At 38.8% G+C, this 19,642-nt stretch overlaps 1 protein-coding gene across 9 annotated transcripts in view; it reads right to left on the reverse strand.

Annotated features, from left to right (window-relative positions):
• Positions 1–19,642, reverse strand: part of ADGRG6 (adhesion G protein-coupled receptor G6) — a 143,113-nt gene that overhangs the window by 58,222 nt on the left and 65,249 nt on the right. For 6 of the 9 annotated variants that reach the window (XM_033235271.1, XM_033235272.1, XM_033235265.1 and 3 more), the window contains exons 4-6: positions 19,016–19,639; positions 4,099–4,167; positions 2,287–2,370 (exon numbers count right to left, since the gene is read on the reverse strand). In XM_033235271.1, coding sequence (XP_033091162.1) covers positions 2,287–2,370; positions 4,099–4,167; positions 19,016–19,639 — 777 coding nt within the window. The remainder of the gene's footprint in view (positions 1–2,286; positions 2,371–4,098; positions 4,168–19,015; positions 19,640–19,642) is intronic. The other 3 variants (XM_033235273.1, XM_033235269.1, XM_033235270.1) reach the window with 1 other exon arrangement.

Here is a 19,642-nt window from a genome sequence, read left to right on the forward strand (position 1 = left end):
AACCAGGAAAACAAATTCTATTGATATACTATGATAAATATATCCTATTATCAAATAAACTCAATCCCTCTCCTCTCCCAGCAATGCAATATTGTTATTGATTGACTCAGTAAAATTCTGATAGACAAGAGTTAAAAGGACTGGACAAATTAAATAATTGACAGTTGTGCCAATCTTTCTTACAGTAAATAAAATAGAATTCTCTAATATATCAGAAAGCAAGCCTGAGAATGTTTATTCTCTGTTTCCCAAAGAATAAGAAATTGTTAATATTATATCAGTGATGATAATCCAGGACATGACATTAAATAGCATTTATTCATAAGGTGAAAAAGTAATTCTCTTTTCAATTATTTCAAATTTGATTACATCAAATAAAAAATCTTAATTATAGTCTGTCTCTAATACTTTGTTAGTCTTCCTTTTTAAAAAGATAATGAAGGCTTCACGCTCTAAGATGTGAGAAGGTAATAGGATACAGGGAGAACATTAAAACATTGGTTACATTATATTTATATTCACTTTTTATATCTGTATTATAATAAGTAGGACTGTTTTCACTTTACAGTCGTGAAATAGATTTTCCCAAGTAAACACAAATGTTTAAGTTAAAAAGCGAGTCAATTTAGGAAAAAAATCATATTAAATAGTATACGTGATTCAGAGAAACAGTAAAAAAATTGTTAAGATGGTACACAAATTTGACACACAATTTTGAGAATATTTCTGTCATATAATGACCCGAATATTTTTAAATGCTAAGATGACATTTTGATTAAGAATTATCTGAATTAGATTTTTTTCATTAATATGGTTAAGCAGAACATTTCAACTGATTCTAACATTTGCTTGCTTTGTTAAAACTCCAATGAAGGTTATGACGCAGAGAGATGGCCTAAACAAGGCTTTCTTCAAGAATGTCAGAAATGACATGATTGAGTGAATACAGCTCCACTCCACCAAGTCAAGGACTCTGAAGTACGGTATAAAAGTTCTTGGGCAGTAGAGGATGTGTCAATCCTGGAGGGAGAATACCACAGAGGCTCTTTGTATGTTCATACAAAGAGTGAAATACTTAGTTAGAATTATAATATTCCCATCTACTGGCTAGAGTCCATGTGAAATATGCACTGGAAATTTCAGCTGCTGTTGCTTTCTTGGAGGTTGCTGGAATTTTTGCTCCGTCATAAATCTCCCTGGTGTAACTACCAGAATAACCATAAACACTCCCTGAATCGATGCCTTTATAACCCTAATGAAATTTGTATCTACGTTTCATGTAAAATATTCCATAGTTCCAATATAAATGTCTTATAGAGGAAATTAATGTAACCTCTGAAGCCAAGAAAAAATGAACTATGTGGGTTTCCTTTCTCAGGGTTTTGGGTCCCTGGTGATATGTTACAGACGTCTTGGCCTCATAAGCTAAATGATTGCAGTTTAGAAAATTTCTTTGTTTCTAATGCTTCATATTTGAGAATATTACTGTATTCAAAGCAATGGTATGGTCACCTGATTGGAATTTCTCTTTTATTAGAAGAAACTGAAATCGCTCACTGTGAATTACCAAAAGGCCATGTATGTTGTTCATCTAGGAACAGCTTAAAGAACTCTATTCACCTGACTTTTCCTCTGTTTATTTCTTACCATACACTGCTGTATTTGCAAATTATAAATAATAGAAAAGTATATTTGGAGAAAAAAGCAAGAAGTATTTGAAGTGACTTTAATTGTTGTCATTCAAAAATTGATTTGATTTAGTTGATATATAATCACAATCTATTATTCTTCAGCAAATAAAAACAGAAAGCAAAGTATTACTATGAAAATTGATTTAAATGTCACAAATATATGAACATGAAGTTCACTTAAGTGAGAAATCAAATTATTAAAATTACTTAGTTTTTTGAAATTTGTAAAATTCTTTAAAACTTGTGCCCTGCAGAAAATAATCTGACAAAATACCATGGAAATACGTTTTTCTCTGATCTCTATTATGATGTACATTAATACCTTCTAATTAAATGCTTTTCCCCTAAAACTTCTTTTGAAAAAAATTTTGGCTAAAAACGCAAAAGAGGAGTACTGGAAATGTACTCATTCCACTGGTCATAAGAATGAGGAACTCAACAGAGTTAAGTGATCTTTATTAATTTTACTAGTCCTACAAATGTACCAATTGACTCCAATAACAGAAACTTTGTTGGAATAATACATATTTCCCTCCTTAGAATACAATTTTTTATGTTAGACATACTAAAAATATAAAAGGTAATGATTTCTTACCATTCCTTTGTTTAGCGATTCTGTTAGTAACAGGCATGTTAGTGCTGACAGTGGGTGGTGTAGTACTAGGAGAGTTTACAGTAGCTGGTAATAAAGATGAGAAAGATGTAATTTTGCAAAGAGCACATGATAGTTAATTTGGACAAGCAATTTATAATTAATGCATTAAAATTTACAGGGGAAGAATGGAAACCATTTTGAAATACAACAGACTCCAAGGTTGTAATGTATAAGATGAAGCAATGCTTCCTACGGCACATTAAGAATCAGTACACATGGCCTTTGATGCTATAATACACAAGGGTCTGGAGCAAGCACAAAGTGACGAGAGAAAGGACATTTAGATTCTAGATTCTAGACCTAGGTCTCCATTAACAAGCTGGCAATCACACAGTGAAACACTAAACCCTTCTAGAACTCAGTTTCCTGAGTCTGTCAGAAGTTATAGAAAGCGGCCTGTACAGATCTGCAGCTTGAAAGTTATCTAAACTAAGTTTGTCTAATAACATTGAGACTAGAGAAATAAAATCTCAGAAAACAAATGTACTTCTTCTTAAGATGAATGTAAAGAAAAAGACAAATGAAATGCATAGACTAAGTTAATCATTTAAAGATTTCAACAAGTTTACTAAACACTGATGAATAAAAAGTATTTCATAGGGCAAGCTTTATAAGGGAGACATTTTCAAAGTATTATGTCAGATATCTCAGGTGAGAATACTTTTAAAAATAAAAATAACTTTTTTTAAACTTTAGATATTGAACTAAACAGAATTACAGATTTTTAAAATTTCATATAACAATTTGAAAACTAGACAGAGATCATGGGGAAAAAACTACTTGATGACTTAATTTTCATAGGGTGTTAATTAATAATAATATCAAAGAAATTATGTCTCCAAAAGGAAAACAAAGATAATAATAAGTTACACCCCACCCTACCTCCTGCCTGCCCTACTCTCACACTAGAACCACAGAAGAGAGCTTAGGTTTCTACTTCTTCAATCTCACTTCTAACCACTGTCACCTTTGTGCTATGATCTTCTTAATAAGAGATCCAGCTTTTACAAAAGGCATGGCTGTGATTCCTAATGTGGCACATAGAACATGCTACTTCATTATAGAAATATTTAGTAGAATAGATGAAAAGAGTCATGGGTAATTAGGAAGAGCAATGATAAAATAAAGCAAAATATTTGTATTATTATTTTAAAACTTGTATAACTTTATGTATTATTTAGCATGCAGCTATTTAGTACATAATATATAACTGAAATACTGACCACAATATAGTAAGCATCATAGTAATTAGCACAGTTATATTAACATTACTTTACTATAACTATTTTAATCTTAAGATTTAAGTTATCTTGTCATCATAAATTGTCTCACGGCCTTATCTTAAAGTTAACTGAATATTCAAATTAATTTCCCTCTTTGTTTTATAGACATGAATACTTCTTCAAAGTATTGTACACCGCATTTACACTGGACTTTTTGCAAGTCCAGTATATTCTTGAGAAGACATGGGGGAAAAATGAAACCAATCCATGTTTAATAGGATATAAATTCACATTTTTAAACTCAGAGCTTTGTGGAACTGTGGTTACCCATGGTGTGAAAGCATTCTTTCTCCACGCCGTACGCACTGTGCACCCACACAACTAAAACACATGCAGAAATTCTTCTGTTTTGCTGTTTTCTGGCTTTCCAAGTGAAAAATCAGATAAAAATCAAAACAATGACAACTACATTATCCAAAATTGCAAGTAGAAAGCAAAGAGATTCTGGAGCACACTGTGGGCTCCCTACCTTGACAGAGGGTCCCCAGGTCTGCACAGCTGGCCAGTTCTGCTGCCGGGAGCGGGATCAGGTAGGAACCTTGACCAACACAAAGAGAATATGTAAGTTTGATTTATAATTTAGTGATATTATCCAGAAAAAAAATCATGAATCATACGGTTAATAGAAGCAGCCCTAGAAGAGTCCACCAGTAATTCTTTGATGTCAAGAAAGTATCTTAAGGTCTGTGCCTTAATTTTCTCAAACGTAAAACCAAAGTATTGAAATTGTCCTTGAAATCTTTAACTCAATTTATCAGTCATCACACATCAAAAGAAAAGCAGTACCATTGCCCCTTAAAGTTTGTACAAAAAGTTCAGGACTTTTTTGTATAAAACATTTTAAGAGTTTGGGTAGGAATTCATACAAATAAAATAATACAAACATAAAGAATAAGTTTCAAAAGTGAAGTTAGATATTATGAATTACCCATAAAATGCACAGTTTTGGTTCATACATCCTAGCAGATGCTATTTGTAATTCCAGAAATACATTTTTGTGACTTCAATTCAGTCTCTGCATCTTTTTATTTCAAGCTTTTACTAACTCATTCTCAGCAGGACAAGTTTTGAGCTGATTTTTTTTGTAGATTTTCACTGTTGCACTAAATATCCCTCTGACAATAAACAGACTTTTTCCAACAGCTTGAGTCTTGAGAAACATTGGCTATACTTAAAACAAAGTATATTGTATCAAAAACACACAAAAAATACAAATATATATGTATGTACGTGTATACACATACATATATATATACACATATATATAATATGCACAATATATTCAATTTTAAGGGACATTTATGTAATAGTGATTTTATTCTAATAAACATTTCAAAACTTTCCTGCGGGAATGTGAGGGCACAGCTCCTGCACGAGTTAACAAAAGTAACTAGGTAAACAGTATGCATAAGCAGAAAATAACCTAACAGTTTAAGAGTATCTCCAGAGGCATGATTTCTTCATCCTCGATACCTTGCGGCACTTGGCCCAAAGAAGGAATCCTGATACTTCAGAAAGGCCTGATCTTATAGGCAGGCTATGATATGACACTGACTGGCAAGCAGCTTTTGTCACAGACCTTTAAACATTCCTTTAACAAACATTTACTTATTGCCTACATTATGTGAGGGACAGAGACCAGAATGATGCTTTAAGTCGCTGCTCTCAGGGAGGCATGAAAGGGAGATGGCGTCACAGTTCTAAGTCCTATCAGGGAAGTACTCCGAAGGTGGCAGTGACCCAAAGGAGGATGTGACAGCAGCTTGGTAAGAAAAGTGAACAGAAATCAATTTCAAAGAAGGTGGCCCATAGGGCACAGGAGGCTGAGAGCCAGGGGTAAGAGAGTAGAGATGGGTATTTTACTGGCAGACAGAATTTCTTTTTTTTTTTTTTTTAAGTATATATATTTTTATTTATTTATTTATTTTTTTATTATACTTTAAGTTCTAGGGTACATGTGCATAACGTGCAGGTTTGTTACATATGTATATTTGTGCCATGTTGGTGTGCTGCACCCATCAACTCGTCAGCACCCATCAATTCATCATTTATATCATGTATACCTCCCCAATGCAATCCCTCCCTCCTCCCCCCTCCCCATGATAGGCCCCAGTGTGTGATGTTCCCCTTCCCGAGTCCAAGTGATCTCATGGTTCAGTTCCCACCTATGAGTGAGAACATGTGGTGTTTGGTTTTCTGTTCTTGTGATAGTTTGCTAAGAATGGTGGTTTCCAGCTGCATCCATGTCCCTACAAAGGATGCAAACTCATCCTTTTTTATGGCTGCATAGTATTCCATGGTGTATATGTGCCACATTTTCTGAATCCAGTCTGTCACAGATGGACATTTGGGTTGATTCCAAGTCTTTGCTATTGTGAATAGTGCCGCAATAAACATACGTGTGCATGTGTCTTTGTAGTAGAGTAATTTATAATCCTTTGGGTATATACCCAGTAGTGGGATGGCTGGGTCATATGGTACATCTAGTTCTAGATCCTTAAGGAATTGCCATACTGTTTTCCATAATGGTTGAACTAGTTTACAATCCCACCAACAGTGTAAAAGTGTTCCTATTTCTCCACATCCTCTCCAACACCTGTTGTTTCCTGACTTCTTAATGATTGCCATTCTAACTGGTGTGAGATGGTATCTCATTGTGGTTTTGATTTGCATTTCTCTGATGGCGAGTGATGATGAGCATTTTTTCATGTGTCTGTTGGCTGTATGAATGTCTTCTTTTGAGAAATGTCTGTTCATATCCTTCCCCACTTTTTGATGGGGTTGTTTGATTTTTCTTGTAAATTTGTTTGAGTTCTTTGTAGATTCTGGATATTAGCCCTTTGTCAGATGAGTAGGTTGCAAAAATTTTCTCCCATTCTGTAGGTTGCCTGTTCACTCTGATGGTAGTTTCTTTTGCTGTGCAAAAGCTCTTTAGTTTAATTAGATCCCATTTGTCAGTTTTGGCTTTTGCTGCCGTTGCTTTTGGTGTTTTAGACATGAAGTCCTTGCCCATGCCTATGTCCTGAATGGTACTACCTAGATTTTCTTCTAGGGGTTTTATGGTATTAGGTCTAACATTTAAGTCTCTAATCCATCTTGAATTAATATTCGTATAAGGGGTAAGGAAAGGATCCAGTTTCAGCTTTCTACTTATGGCTAGCCAGTTTTCCCAGCACCATTTATTGAATAGGGAATCCTTTCCCCATTGCTTGTTTCTCTCACGTTTGTCAAAGATCAGATGGCTGTAGATGTGTGGTATTATTTCTGAGGACTCTGTTCTGTTCCATTGGTCTATATCTCTGTTGTGGTACCAGTACCATGCTGTTTTGGTTACTGTAGCCTTGTAGTATAGCTTGAAGTCAGGTAGCGTGACGCCTCCAGCTTTGTTCTTTTGACTTAGGATTGTCTTGGCAATGCAGGCTCTTTTTTGGTTCCATATGAACTTTAAAGCCGTTTTTTCCAATTCTGTGAAGAAACTCATTGGTAGCTTGATGGGGATGGCATTGAATCTATAAATAACCTTGGGCAGTATGGCCATTTTCACGATATTGATTCTTCCTATCCATGAGCATGGTATGTTCTTCCATTTGTTTGTGTCCTCTTTGACTTCACTGAGCAGTGGTTTGTAGTTCTCCTTGAAGAGGTCCTTTACATCCCTTGTAAGTTGGATTCCTAGGTATTTTATTCTCTTTGAAGCAATTGTGAATGGAAGTTCATTCCTGATTTGGCTCTCTGCTTGTCTGTTACTGGTGTATAAGAATGCTTGTGATTTTTGCACATTAATTTCGTATCCTGAGACTTTGCTGAAGTTGCTTATCAGCTTAAGGAGATTTTGGGCTGAGACGATGGGGTTTTCTAAATATACAATCATGTCATCTGCAAACAGGGACAATTTGACTTCTTCTTTTCCTAACTGGATACCCTTGATTTCTTTCTCTTGCCTGATTGCCCTAGCCAGAACTTCCAAAACTATGTTGAATAGGGTGGTGAGAGAGGGCATCCCTGTCTTGTGCCAGTTTTCAAAGGGAATGCTTCCAGTTTTTGCCCATTCAGTACGATATTGGCTGTGGGTTTAGGCAGATAGAATTTCTAAAACAAATACCAAGGAGGCACTGAAATGGTCTGTGCACGAAGTCACTGGGCATTGCTAAAGTAAAGTAAAAACTGACAAGGATGATCAGATATATAAACAATGGATAGCTGCTGTAAGGCTTTGGAAAATATCAATACCATGAACACTAGAACCCTCCGTCTTTCTTCCAGTGGTTAATCCCACACACTGGAACCTTGAGTGGTGGGCACTCAAGGCTGTAAACAAAAAATGAACTTCTAGGGCACCCCCACAACCATCTGAATGGACTCCTCCTCTTGGCCAATATCCTTCCGAGTTAATCTGAAAATTGAGTTGAGGCCATGATGGAAGAGAGGGTAGTACATGCCTCATTACACCCCTCCAGCATTAACATCTACACAGACCCTAAGTCTGATAAGAAACATTTACAATCTATCCTCTGTGAAGTCTGCTACCTGAAGGCTTCATCTGCATGATAAAATCTTGGTATCCACAGCCCTTTATTTAACCCAGATATTCCTTTCTACTGATAATAACTCTTTCAATCAATTGTCAATCAGAAAAATTTTAAATCTATCTATGACCTGGAAGCCCCCTTCCCACTACTTGGAGTTGTCCCACCTTCTCCAGATTGAATCAATGTAAATCTTACATGGATTGGTTGATGTATTGTGTCCCTAAAACATAGAAAAGCAAGCTGTCCCCTGACCATCTTGGGCACACGTCATCAGGACCCCCTGAGGCTGTGTCATGGGTGTGTCCTTCACTTTGGAAAAATAAACTTTCTAAACTAATTGAAACCTGCCTCAGATATTTCGGGTTCACCAGGTGAATTGCTAACATTGTGAACTCTTTCTTAAAGGCAGTGAGGGAAAATGAGGAGGAGGTAGGCAAGAAAACTATATTTCATTTGAAAATAGTCATTGTTTGGATGAACGGAGGCAAGATGGCGCACCTCCGGGTTCTTCATCACCAACTTTTCCCACGTGTGCGAAAATGCAGCCGGCGCCCGGGAAGGTGCAGACCAACCGGGCATGCGCCAGGTGACGTCAATCCGAAGAGACTAAGATTTACCTGGTCGCACCTGCGGAACGCCCCCCGACATGCCCGTGCCCCGCCTAGAAAAGCCTAGAAAAGCCCACTCCTAGAAAAGCCGCTCTGGACGGACGCCATGCGCGGATTTCCCAGCCCCACTCCTGTCGGGATGTGGGACTGCATCAGGAACCCCGCCGGAGAGCCCCACCAGGGGACTCTGCAGGTCTCCTTTGCCAGAGGCCCCGACAGACCTCTCCCTACCCACCTTCTTCCCCTGAAGCTAGGTGACCAAAATAAATTTGGAGTTTTGCTCCTACCCTTGCCTGCTCGCTGGTTCTTTTGTGCCCGCTCTGGTGGTCTTTTTTTTTTTTTTTTGAGGTGGAGTCTCGCTCTGTTGCCTGGACTGGAGTGCAGTGGCCAGATCTCAGCTCACTGCAAGCTCCGCCTCCCGGGTTTAAGCCATTCTCCTGCCTCAGCCTCCACAGTAGCTGGGACTACAGGCGCCCGCCACCTCGCCCGGCTAGTTTTTGTATTTTTAGTAGAGACGGGGTTTCACCGTGTTAGCCAGGATGGTCTCGATCTCCTGACCTCGTGATCCGCCCGTCTCGGCCTCCCAAAGTGCTGGGATTACAGGCTTGAGCCACCGTGCCCCGCCTCTGGTGGTCTTAAGAAAAACAAATCAGTTGGTGCCGAAGACCCGGGAGGAGACCCCTCCTCAGGCCTCTAAGGATTGAGGAACCCCCTCCTGCTCCCACGCTGCAGACGGACCAGAACCTGATACCCACTTCCCTCACTCTCACAGCCTCCTGGGGTAAGTGCCCTTGTCTCCTCTTTACCTCCCTTGGCCAAAAATCCTGCGCAGGTCCGAGGTCCACTTTTGAGCCACCACGTGGCTCGGGAGACCCGTTCAGGACGGAGACGTCTGCCTGAAGGTAATCTCCACTTTGGCTCCATGAGCCTCCAGTCTGTCTCTGCTGGTTCCAAAGGACGCTTTGAAGCCCCGCAGAGATCCACTTCCATTTCCATTATGTCCATTGTGTAAGTAAAGAGGAAACAAATGGGAAACCCCCAGTCCAAATTTCCAAAGAGCACCCCCTTAGGGTGCCTCCTAGCCAATTTAAAAACCTTACAGTTCAAACAAGACCTTAGGAGGAAGCAGTTAATTTTCCTTTCCACTGTGGCATGATCGACCTCAGCAATGTCTGCCAGCGGCTAGGCAAGTGGTCCGAAATTAATTACATACAAGGCTTTTGGGCCTTACGCTCTCGTCCCGATCTGCCCTATACTCCTCCTTCTCTCCCCACCTTCTCCACCCCCTCCCTTCCTGCCCAGACTCTTCCTCCTTGCTCCTCATTGACTAGTAGCCTGCTCGCACCCATGCCCCCTTCCACGTCCTCAGCCAGCCACCTAGGGTCCCCTATCTCTGCACACACCTGCTCTAAGTGCCCTGCCCCACACCCTCCTACAGTGTTAGCACCTTTGCGAGAGGTAGCTGGGGCGGAGGGGGTAGTCAGAGTACATGTCCCTTTTTCACTGGCCGATCTTTCCAAAATTGAGAAGCGTTTAGGTGATTTCTCAGCTAATCCTACCATATACATAAAGGAATTTAGTTCAAAATCCAGGAGAAAATCCAGCCGCATTCTTAAATAGGCTGACTGAGGTTCTAACCCAATATACCTGGTTAGATCCGGCCTCCCCCACAGGGGCCACCATTTTGGCGTGTTATTTCATTTCTCAGTCAGCTCCTGACATTCGTAAAAACTTCAAAAGGTAGAGGATGGTCCTCAGGCACCAATACAAGACCTAGTTAAAGTAGCCTTTAAGGTCTATAACTCCAGAGAGGAGACGGCTGAGGCACAGCTCCTAGCAGCGGCTTTACAGCCTAGTCGTAACCCCAGGCCAGAGAGCACACACTCCGCAGACTCCAAGGCTACAAAAGGAGCCTGCTATAAGTGCGGCAAGGCAGGACACTATGCCAATAGGTGTCCACAAGGTCCCCGAGACCCAACGCAGCCTTGCTATAAGTGCAAGGCGTCAGGACATTGGGCCAGTGAATGTCCTAACCCTCGTCCACCAGCAACCCCCTGCCCTGCTTGCTAGCAGGGAGGACACTGGAAGTCTGATTGCCCCACCCTGAGAACAGGTGCTGTGTCTCCACGTGACCCCCTTTCCCAGGATCCTGGGAGCTCCTTCCAGCTCCTACATCTGGACGAAAACAACTGAAGGTGCCAAGACTCGGGGACCCCCATCACCCTCACCGAGCCGTGGGTAACTCTCCTGGTAGCGGGTAAGACAATTAATTTTTTTTTTAATCAACAGCGAGGCTACCTATTCTGTTTTGCCATCCTTCTCTGGACCTAGCCTTCCATCCAATATCTCCGTAGAAGGAGTAAGCAGAAAGCCATCCACTCCACAAAAACTCCACTCCTTAATTGCTGCCTGGCCAACAACTACTTTGCGCACTTGTTCCTCATTATACCCTCATGCCCTACCCCCTTACTAGGCCGAGAAATCAGTTCAACTTTCCCCCACTCGCCTCACACTTACTAAATTTTCTTAACTATCTCATACTCCCCAGCCTTGCCAGGACTATCCTTCTGGGTTTTGCCAATATTCCAACAAATGCTTCCATTCCTCATTCCTATACTAATACTGTGCCTTATTTTATTCTTCATCCGTACGTCCAAATACCAACCATAGGCCCCGACCTTAACAATGCCCCTTAACAGCAGGAAGTAGCCAGAGAGACCATGGCGCCCCCTTATCACTATTATCAATAAAAGGTTGGACTGTTTGGACGAATGGAGGCAAGATGGTGCACTTCCGGGTTCTTCATCACCAACTTTTCCCGCGCGCGCGAAAATGCAGCTGGCGCCAGGGAAGGTGCAGACCAACCGGGCATGCGCCAGGTGACGTCAATCCGAAGAGACTAAGATTTACCTGGTCGCACCTGCGGAACGCCCCCCGACACACCCATGCCCCGCCTATTGCCCTCCCACTCCTAGAAAAGCCGCTCCGGACGGACGCCACACGCGGACTTCCCAGCCCCACTCCTGTCAGGATGTCGGGACTGCATCAGGAACCCCGCCTGAGAGCCCCACCGGGGGACTCTGTCAGCCTCCTTTGCCGGAGGCCGACAGACCTCTCCCTACCCACCTTCTTCCCCTGAAACTAGGTGATCAAAAATAAATTTGCAGTTTTGCTCCTACCCTTGCCTGGTTGCTGGTTCTTTTGTGCCCGCTCGGCTGGTCTTAGAAAAACAAATCAGTCATTTAGGTTCTACAACCAAAAGAAGGGAAATAGAAGCAGGAATACTACTAATAATTCAGCCTTGATATCATGAGTAAAAAGGATCGACAGAGATAGATACAGATACAAGAAATTTAAAGACAGAATGCATAACATATAGAACTAATTAAAGACGCGAAAAAAGGAAGAATAGAGGACGTTTTGCTAATTTCCAACTTGAGAAACTGGTACATATCTATCTAATAAAAGGAGATGGGAAATAATAGAATAAGAGCAGACTTAGGTGGGGTAAACACCAAGTACAGTAACGGAAACTGAGGTGACTGTGTGACACCTAGATGCAAACGTGTTTTTGTAAGTGGTGCAGCCAGGAAATACTCATCCAAAGCTATAGAGTGTTTGGGATCACTGGAGATAGATTGCAGATTGGAGAAGGAAACAGGATGGAACCACAGATATTTCTATATTTAAGCATCAGATATAAGAAAAAGAGCTATAGACTTAAAAAGGTAAAACTTTTAGAGAGGTGGTTTTACAGAATTTAAGAGAAGAAAGTTTAATGCAGGGTGTGGCAATATCTAGAATACCAGAAAGGCCAAGAGTGATAAAGAATGAGAAGAACTTTAACTTTGCATTGGATTTTGGTAGTACCTCTATAGAAAATAGTTTGAGTTGTGTGGGAATGATGAAATCTAGACTGCCAAGGTCTGACGAGTGAATGCAAGAAGAGGAAGCTTGGCTGTGAAAGGAAGCAGAGAGAGGAAGGGGGTGTTTTAAAGATTGAAAACTTAAGCAAATGCACCATGGAAAAAGAATATTTGAGGAGGCAGAAGTTAAGGCAGGACTGAGGTGGAATTTCGTCTTGAATGCTTTTTGCCCATTATTCCCTTGCATCACATTTACTATAAGCCCAATTTTTGTAGGACCTCCCTTTTGTAGGTACTTATATTTTGTAAGGGACTTCCGCAAACTAAAAAGCCTTTAAAGTTCAGAGCCTAATGAAATCTTAGCCTCTGTAGCATGCAACAGAGGAGACCCTGGAGGGAGTTCCTGTAGTTCTCATATTACACACAATGTTGGCAGTCAAGGGCTCCTTAGGCCACTTCTGGCACTGATACAATATCTCTGGAAGACAAAGGGAGATAAGGGCTCAGTGTTGTGGGAAAGCAGTTTTTAGGCAAACTACATTCCCACTAGTAGGTTAAAGAGCTTAGAGGTAAAAATAAGAAAAGAAAATCAGAAGAGCTATGATTTAGAGCAAGATATTTAACAATTTTCTTGAACATTTCCTCAGTTTCATTGCACAGTAACAAGTATAAATTTCAATATGCAGCATTCTTTTATGGGAAACTGCAACATTTACTTCTCAATATTTTAGTTAGCTGTTCCTTCTGGGGAACTTCTAGTTTAGCAAATTGACTGCTTTGAATACTCAATAAACACTATTTTAATATGACCCAAAATGACAATAAAAATCAAACTGGAATGTTTTTCAGTAAAAATGATATAAATACATGTGACTAATTTAATTAAAAGGAAATTAAATTGATAAATGAAAACTTGCATTACAAACACACCAAAATAAACAAATACATGAAATATCAAAAGTATGCACAAACTTTATTTCTACCCAGTTCTATTTTCAGCACATCTGCATAAAAAGTCAATATCACAATCAATTTTGTTTGGCTGATGGATTTATGCATCAGGAGGTTGTTAAGGAAGAACAAACAATCCACTCTCCTGGATAGTGATATGTTTATCATCAACAAATTGGTTTTAGAATATGATCTGTATGTGTTTACTGATTTTTGAGGCTACCAGAAAGGTGTTTTCAGATATTTACTTAATATTAATGAGACAGCCAAATGCCTAGGCAGATAAAAAGGGGTCCCCAGAGAATCTCCCACCCACCCCACAAGTGTTTACATCAGATGCTTTTTTGCAGATGAGGAAACCTGCCGAGGCCTTGCCTGAACCTGTCCACAGTGGACTAGGGCCCAACTTGCGCACTGTGGGAGGTAGGTGGAGCCACGGAGAATTTGTGCCTTATGCAGGGGAGGAGCCTGCTCTCTCCAGCTCCTGTGAGGACCTGGCAATCAATCAGTGAGGTGGAGGGCCTATTAGTAGGCCTCCGTCTCACTTTGCTGAGCTTTTTGTTGTTGTGGTTTTTTGTTTTGTTTTTCCTTTTTGCCCAATGAAGTCCTGCTCTACTCACCCCTCAATCTGTACACGTGCCTAAATTTTCCTGGTTGTGTGACAAGAACCTGGGTTTTAGCTGAGCTAAGAAGCCAAGTTCTATAACATTAACAGCAAAATTTAGAGCCAAATTTTTTTGAAAAAAAAATGTCATCACTGAAAACAGGTAGTTGAGGAAAAGCTCTAAAGCTGTTAATCCTTCTTCTCTATCTGTTGTTCTTTCCAAATTATGCTACTGAAAGGAGTCACTATATATTAATATTTACACAAGTTGTGGTAAAAAAGACTGATGTATAGTCCACTGCTCCTCTCATATCTACTTAATAATACTCCAAATAACCGAAGAGCAAACCCTCACAATAAGTTGCAATAACAGAAAAAGAAAAACAGTAATTCCTTTCATTTTTTTTCTTTGCAGTTGTTAACTAAGATGAATTTCTCAACTTTCCATGAATAAATATACTTAAAGTGAAATTTAGTCATCTATGTTCATAAAGAGTTTGGGCATCCTCAAAATATAAAGTCCTTTGTAAAGATAAAGTGATTTATCTTAATTTTATTATTTAAAAATGATTTAGTTATCTAAAAATATTACATTCAATCATTTGTTAGAAGTGCAAGGGAAGAACCAATAATGAATTGAAGGCTGTGAAGGCTATGAATTTAAGGCTATGAAGAACAGAACTGTAATGATTATGAAAGGGTAAAAATCCAAGAGTTGATGAAACCTTAGTAAACTCTGTAAAAAATCCTAGAGAGGGAAACAAAAGTAAGTACAAATCCAGAAACGTCAGAAAAGAATAACAATAAAGTACTTATAAAGTGCGTCTTATCTCTACATCCACAGTAGCTAATCCATGGAAGTGCCTAATAAAAGCTTGTTAAAATAAATGTAATTTGTTTGAACTTAGACTATTCATTGCATTATACTGTACCACTCCCTCAGGAAAGAGTAGTAATCAGTAAAATAAATAAAACTAGTAGAGAAGGCACTGTCTGTTCTTTGTGAAAATTGACGGACATTAGCCAGTATCTAAACTTGAATCATCACACAGGTAAATAAATAATTGCACCTATAATTAAAGAGTCAACTAAAAATTTACCTATCCATGAGAGTCATAAAACTGAATGGGTTTAATAAAATTATTCTAAGAAGAATGAAGATGCTATAAAAAGAAGATTTATTGTAAAATAAAGCATTTTGTTTTTAAAAGGATTGACAGATTTAACCATGTTTTTAAAAATCTGCTGAAACTTTCCTAATTAAGGTACATTTCCCAAATATTTTTTAGAAAAGTATAGGAAAACAAAGTCATATTCTAAAATTGTTAGAATATTTACTAATATATCAATTTTATTAAGGCTAGGATGTTTAATATGTGAAACAAATGACAGGACATTTTAATGTTGAATTGAGTCAGTTCAATTCTACTATGTTACTTTCAAATTAAAATTTATTTAGCAATATACCTTTGCAAAATCTATTTATTTTTCCATCACAAATTAATCCTGAAATAAAAACTCATATTGAGCAGACATTGTCTATTCAATGGAATGCTAGAAATAAATTTCTATTCTCCCATTGGTCACTGTACTGATCATTAGCTTGTTGGAAATTATAACCATAAACAGCAAGATGCTTTCATTTTCGGGAAAAAAAATGAAAGGTTAAAATGTTAACAGGGTACACTTATGAAAGATTTGCTTAGCTAACAAGCCTTGATATAATCTCTGTTACAGGTATTTCCTGTCAGTTAATGAGTGACTTGGGTTCTTCAACTCCCAAAGCTGATGATTAAGCAGCAGGAAATTCCCTCTCCCATCATTTCTCCTGAAACACAGTCCAGGACATCTGAATGTCTGGAATGTGAGTGCTTAACGTCATCTTGGAATGGCAAGAAGATCACTATAAAAGTTAAAAAGACTCAAATATATTGACTCTGTAAGTTCACGCTACCCTTTTGACAAAATTACTTTGAAAACTTATAGATGACTAAGGTACATGAGTATGTACTTGATGCACTCTGATAATCTTAAGGCTTGGGAAAGGAGTCTCGAAGACAGAGTTTAAGAAATTATGAGAAATGCATGATCTTACTTAAATATGGAATCTAAAAAGGTTGAACTCATAAAAGCAAAGAATAGAAGAGTGGTTTCCAGGGGCACAGGGGGTGGACAGGGCACAGGAGTTGAGAATGTATGGGTCAAAGGATGGAAAATTTCAGTTAGCCTGGAGCAATACATTCAAGAAATCTATTGTACAACATGATGACTACTGTTAATAACAATGATTGTATATTTAAAAATTGCTGAGAGATTTTACGTGTTCTGTCTACAAATAAAATAAGTACATGAGATAATAATGAAAGTTAATTAGCTCAAATTAGTCATTCCACAATATATACCTATATTAAAATATGTTGTACACCATAAACACATATAGTTTTTATCAATTAAAATAATTTAAAATAATTTTTTAAATGAGTATTCCCAGACATAAATACTAGACATGGAGATAGAAGACACGTGTTGGAGCCCACCAACTGCCTCTGCCACTTATTTTCTCTAAGCTTCAGTTTCCTGGCCCCTATAAAGGGAGTGGCATAAGTCAGCATTCCCACTTAAATGCCTATCAGGGCCAGAATGCAATCTAAAGACAAAAAGGGGCTGGAGTGGGAAGAATAAGGGGTTGCTAAGGGCTGAAGTAAACTGTGAAGCCCCTTTGAAAGCAGCAGCCACCATTTGGCTCCAGCTGTGTTGGCAATGCAGATATAGTAGCCTAGTGTATTATATTTACCAGAAAAATCCAAAACTTCATTTTCATGTGAAATCTAATTTTTTAATATTGGAAATAATTCATCAATTAAAAGCACTGTGTGAAACAAATGTAAATGTATAGGAACAAATAAATGCTACCACCATCACCCATGTCTTAGGGCTAAACTAGCCTGTGGGCGATTGGTTTGTTTTCCCTGGCTGAGGAGATCTAGCAGGTATTTTCTAATGCTGTCCAAAGTATGTGGTTCAGCAAAGTGGACTCTCATAGTTCTTTAGACTAGTTTCAGGGGTTGGCAAATGTTCTCCTAAAGGGCTAGATTGTAAACATTTTAGGAGGGGGAATTAGGAGGGGAGGGCAGGCTATACTATATTGATCACAATCAATTAACACAGCCATTGTAGCACAGAGGCAGACAAAGACAATATATAAACTAATGAGCATGACTGTGTTCCAATGAAATTTTTTTACAAGAACAAAGTCACACATAAATTACTTTTGAATACTAGGCTCCTTCTTCTCCTTTTTAATTGAGAGTTATGTCTGTGACTAAAATGTATACATTATCACTGTCTTAGTTTTAGTCATATGACATTTAAAGTTGATAATGAAACTTCTACTTTTTGTGTTTGAATCAGTCCTATAATAAAATATGAGCTTCCAGAATTAGCTTGTGTCAATGGAGAATATTAGGTGCAGATCTATTTTAATACAATTTTTATCACACAGAATTATTTCTCAAAATATTCTGCATTTAGCTACTTCTAATAATAGCACATTTACAGTCTCATGAAGAACTAGAGACAACACAGTATTTGCAACAAACTATAAATCCTCATTTTTAAAAAATGGAGAAAAATGTTCAAAGAAAAAATGGATAATTTCTGATTATTAAGATTTTCTATAAAATGGACAGTTTTGATATTTAATACTGGCTGAGTAAATAGTATTCTTAGGTGATGGTTGTTTATTTAAGTCATCCAATTGAAATTTAATTCCAGGATGATAAAGATCAGTTTATTACTGTATCACCTTTGTGATTAAAAACAGTAACTGGGCCAGACTTGGTGGCTTACGCCTGTAATCCCAACACTTTGGGAGGCCAAGGTGGGTGGATCATGAGGTCAGGAGATTCGAGACCATCCTGGCTAACACAGTGAAATCTGATCTCTACTAAAAATACAAAAAATTAGCCAGGCGTGGTGGTGGGCACCTGTAGTCCCAGCTATTTGGGAGGCTGAGGCAGGAGAATGGTGTGAGGCAGGAGAATGGTGTGAACCTGGGAGGTGGAGCTTGCAGTGAGCTGAGATCTCACACCACTGCACTCCAGCCTGGGCAGCATAGTGAGAGTCTGTCTCAAACAAAACAAACAAACAAACAAAAAACAGTAACTGGCCAGGCAGGGTGGCTCACACCTGTAATCCCAGCATTCTGGGAGACTGAGGTGGGTGGACCACTTGAAGTTAGGAGTTCAAGACCAGCCGAGCCAACATGATGAAACCCCATCTCTCTTAAAAATAAATACAAAAATTAGCCGGGCATGGTGGCGCACACCTGTGGTCCCAAAGACTTGGGAAGCCGAGGCATGAGAATTGCTTGAACCCAGGAGGTAGAGTTTGCAGTGAGCCAAGATCACCCCACCGCACTCCAGCCTGGGCAACACAGTGAGATGCTGTCTCAAAAAAAAATAACAATAACTTACTTATTAATTTCTTTTGTTTCAAGCCTAGTGTTAACATTTCTATTTGAGACTCTACAATTATAACTGTTATATTAGTGATAAACTCTGTGATATTTTATGACATGGGGAAAACTTAAGAATGGTTAAACCAAATGTCTTGATGGATCATGCATGGCTTATAATCAAATGTGTGCTATAAGAGCTGAGAAGGAGACATTTTAAAACTTAAAAGTTTTTTAATGACAACATATGTATCTATATGTGGGAATATATACACACATACACTTGTGTGTATGTATAATTCCTTATTGACAATCATATTCATAGAATAATCCTAAAAAAAGAAAAAAAAAGGGAATAAGGTACAAACTCACCACAGCTTAGGTTGCTTTCAGCTTTCAGAGCTAGGTTTGGGATATTCCAGAAGTCATTTTGCCAGTCGACTACATTCCCTTTCATGTTACAGCTGAGATTGGAGAGGATTTTGGCATTCATGGTAAAATTCCAAAGTCGAAAGTTATAAATGTCCCCTTTTAGAGAGACAATTTCATTTTGATTGGAGCCCAACAACAATTTCCCATTCCCAGGAATAACTTTACTAATGGTAGAATCACATGGAACTGTTTCATAGTTTCTTTTGAAATTTACACCAATAGAGCCCAAAGAATTATTCCAAACAAGGCAGAGCTGCTCAAAGCTTTCTGCAAAAATGTCTTCTTTTTCCTTGACAGGTAATGCATTGTTCAGCAAACATTTTGAATCAGAAATGGATAGAAAGTAACCACTCTTGGCCTTTCCAAAACTGAGCAATTGTGTGAAGGATGCATTTGAGTAGGAGAAAGCTGTCCAATCATTGTCTTCATGGCCAACTTTGGTTGCCTCAAAGCAGAGCGTGAAAGCACTGAGCTCTGGAATGGAGACACTTTTTGCAACAGATACCTGGTAAGCATCTGACGTCTGGGGTAAAATGACCTTTTGATTCCTTAAGGACACAGCAACTA

This window comes from Trachypithecus francoisi, unplaced genomic scaffold, assembly GCF_009764315.1.
Source record: "Trachypithecus francoisi isolate TF-2019V2 unplaced genomic scaffold, Tfra_2.0 Lachesis_group15, whole genome shotgun sequence".
Classification (NCBI taxonomy): domain Eukaryota; kingdom Metazoa; phylum Chordata; class Mammalia; order Primates; family Cercopithecidae; genus Trachypithecus; species Trachypithecus francoisi.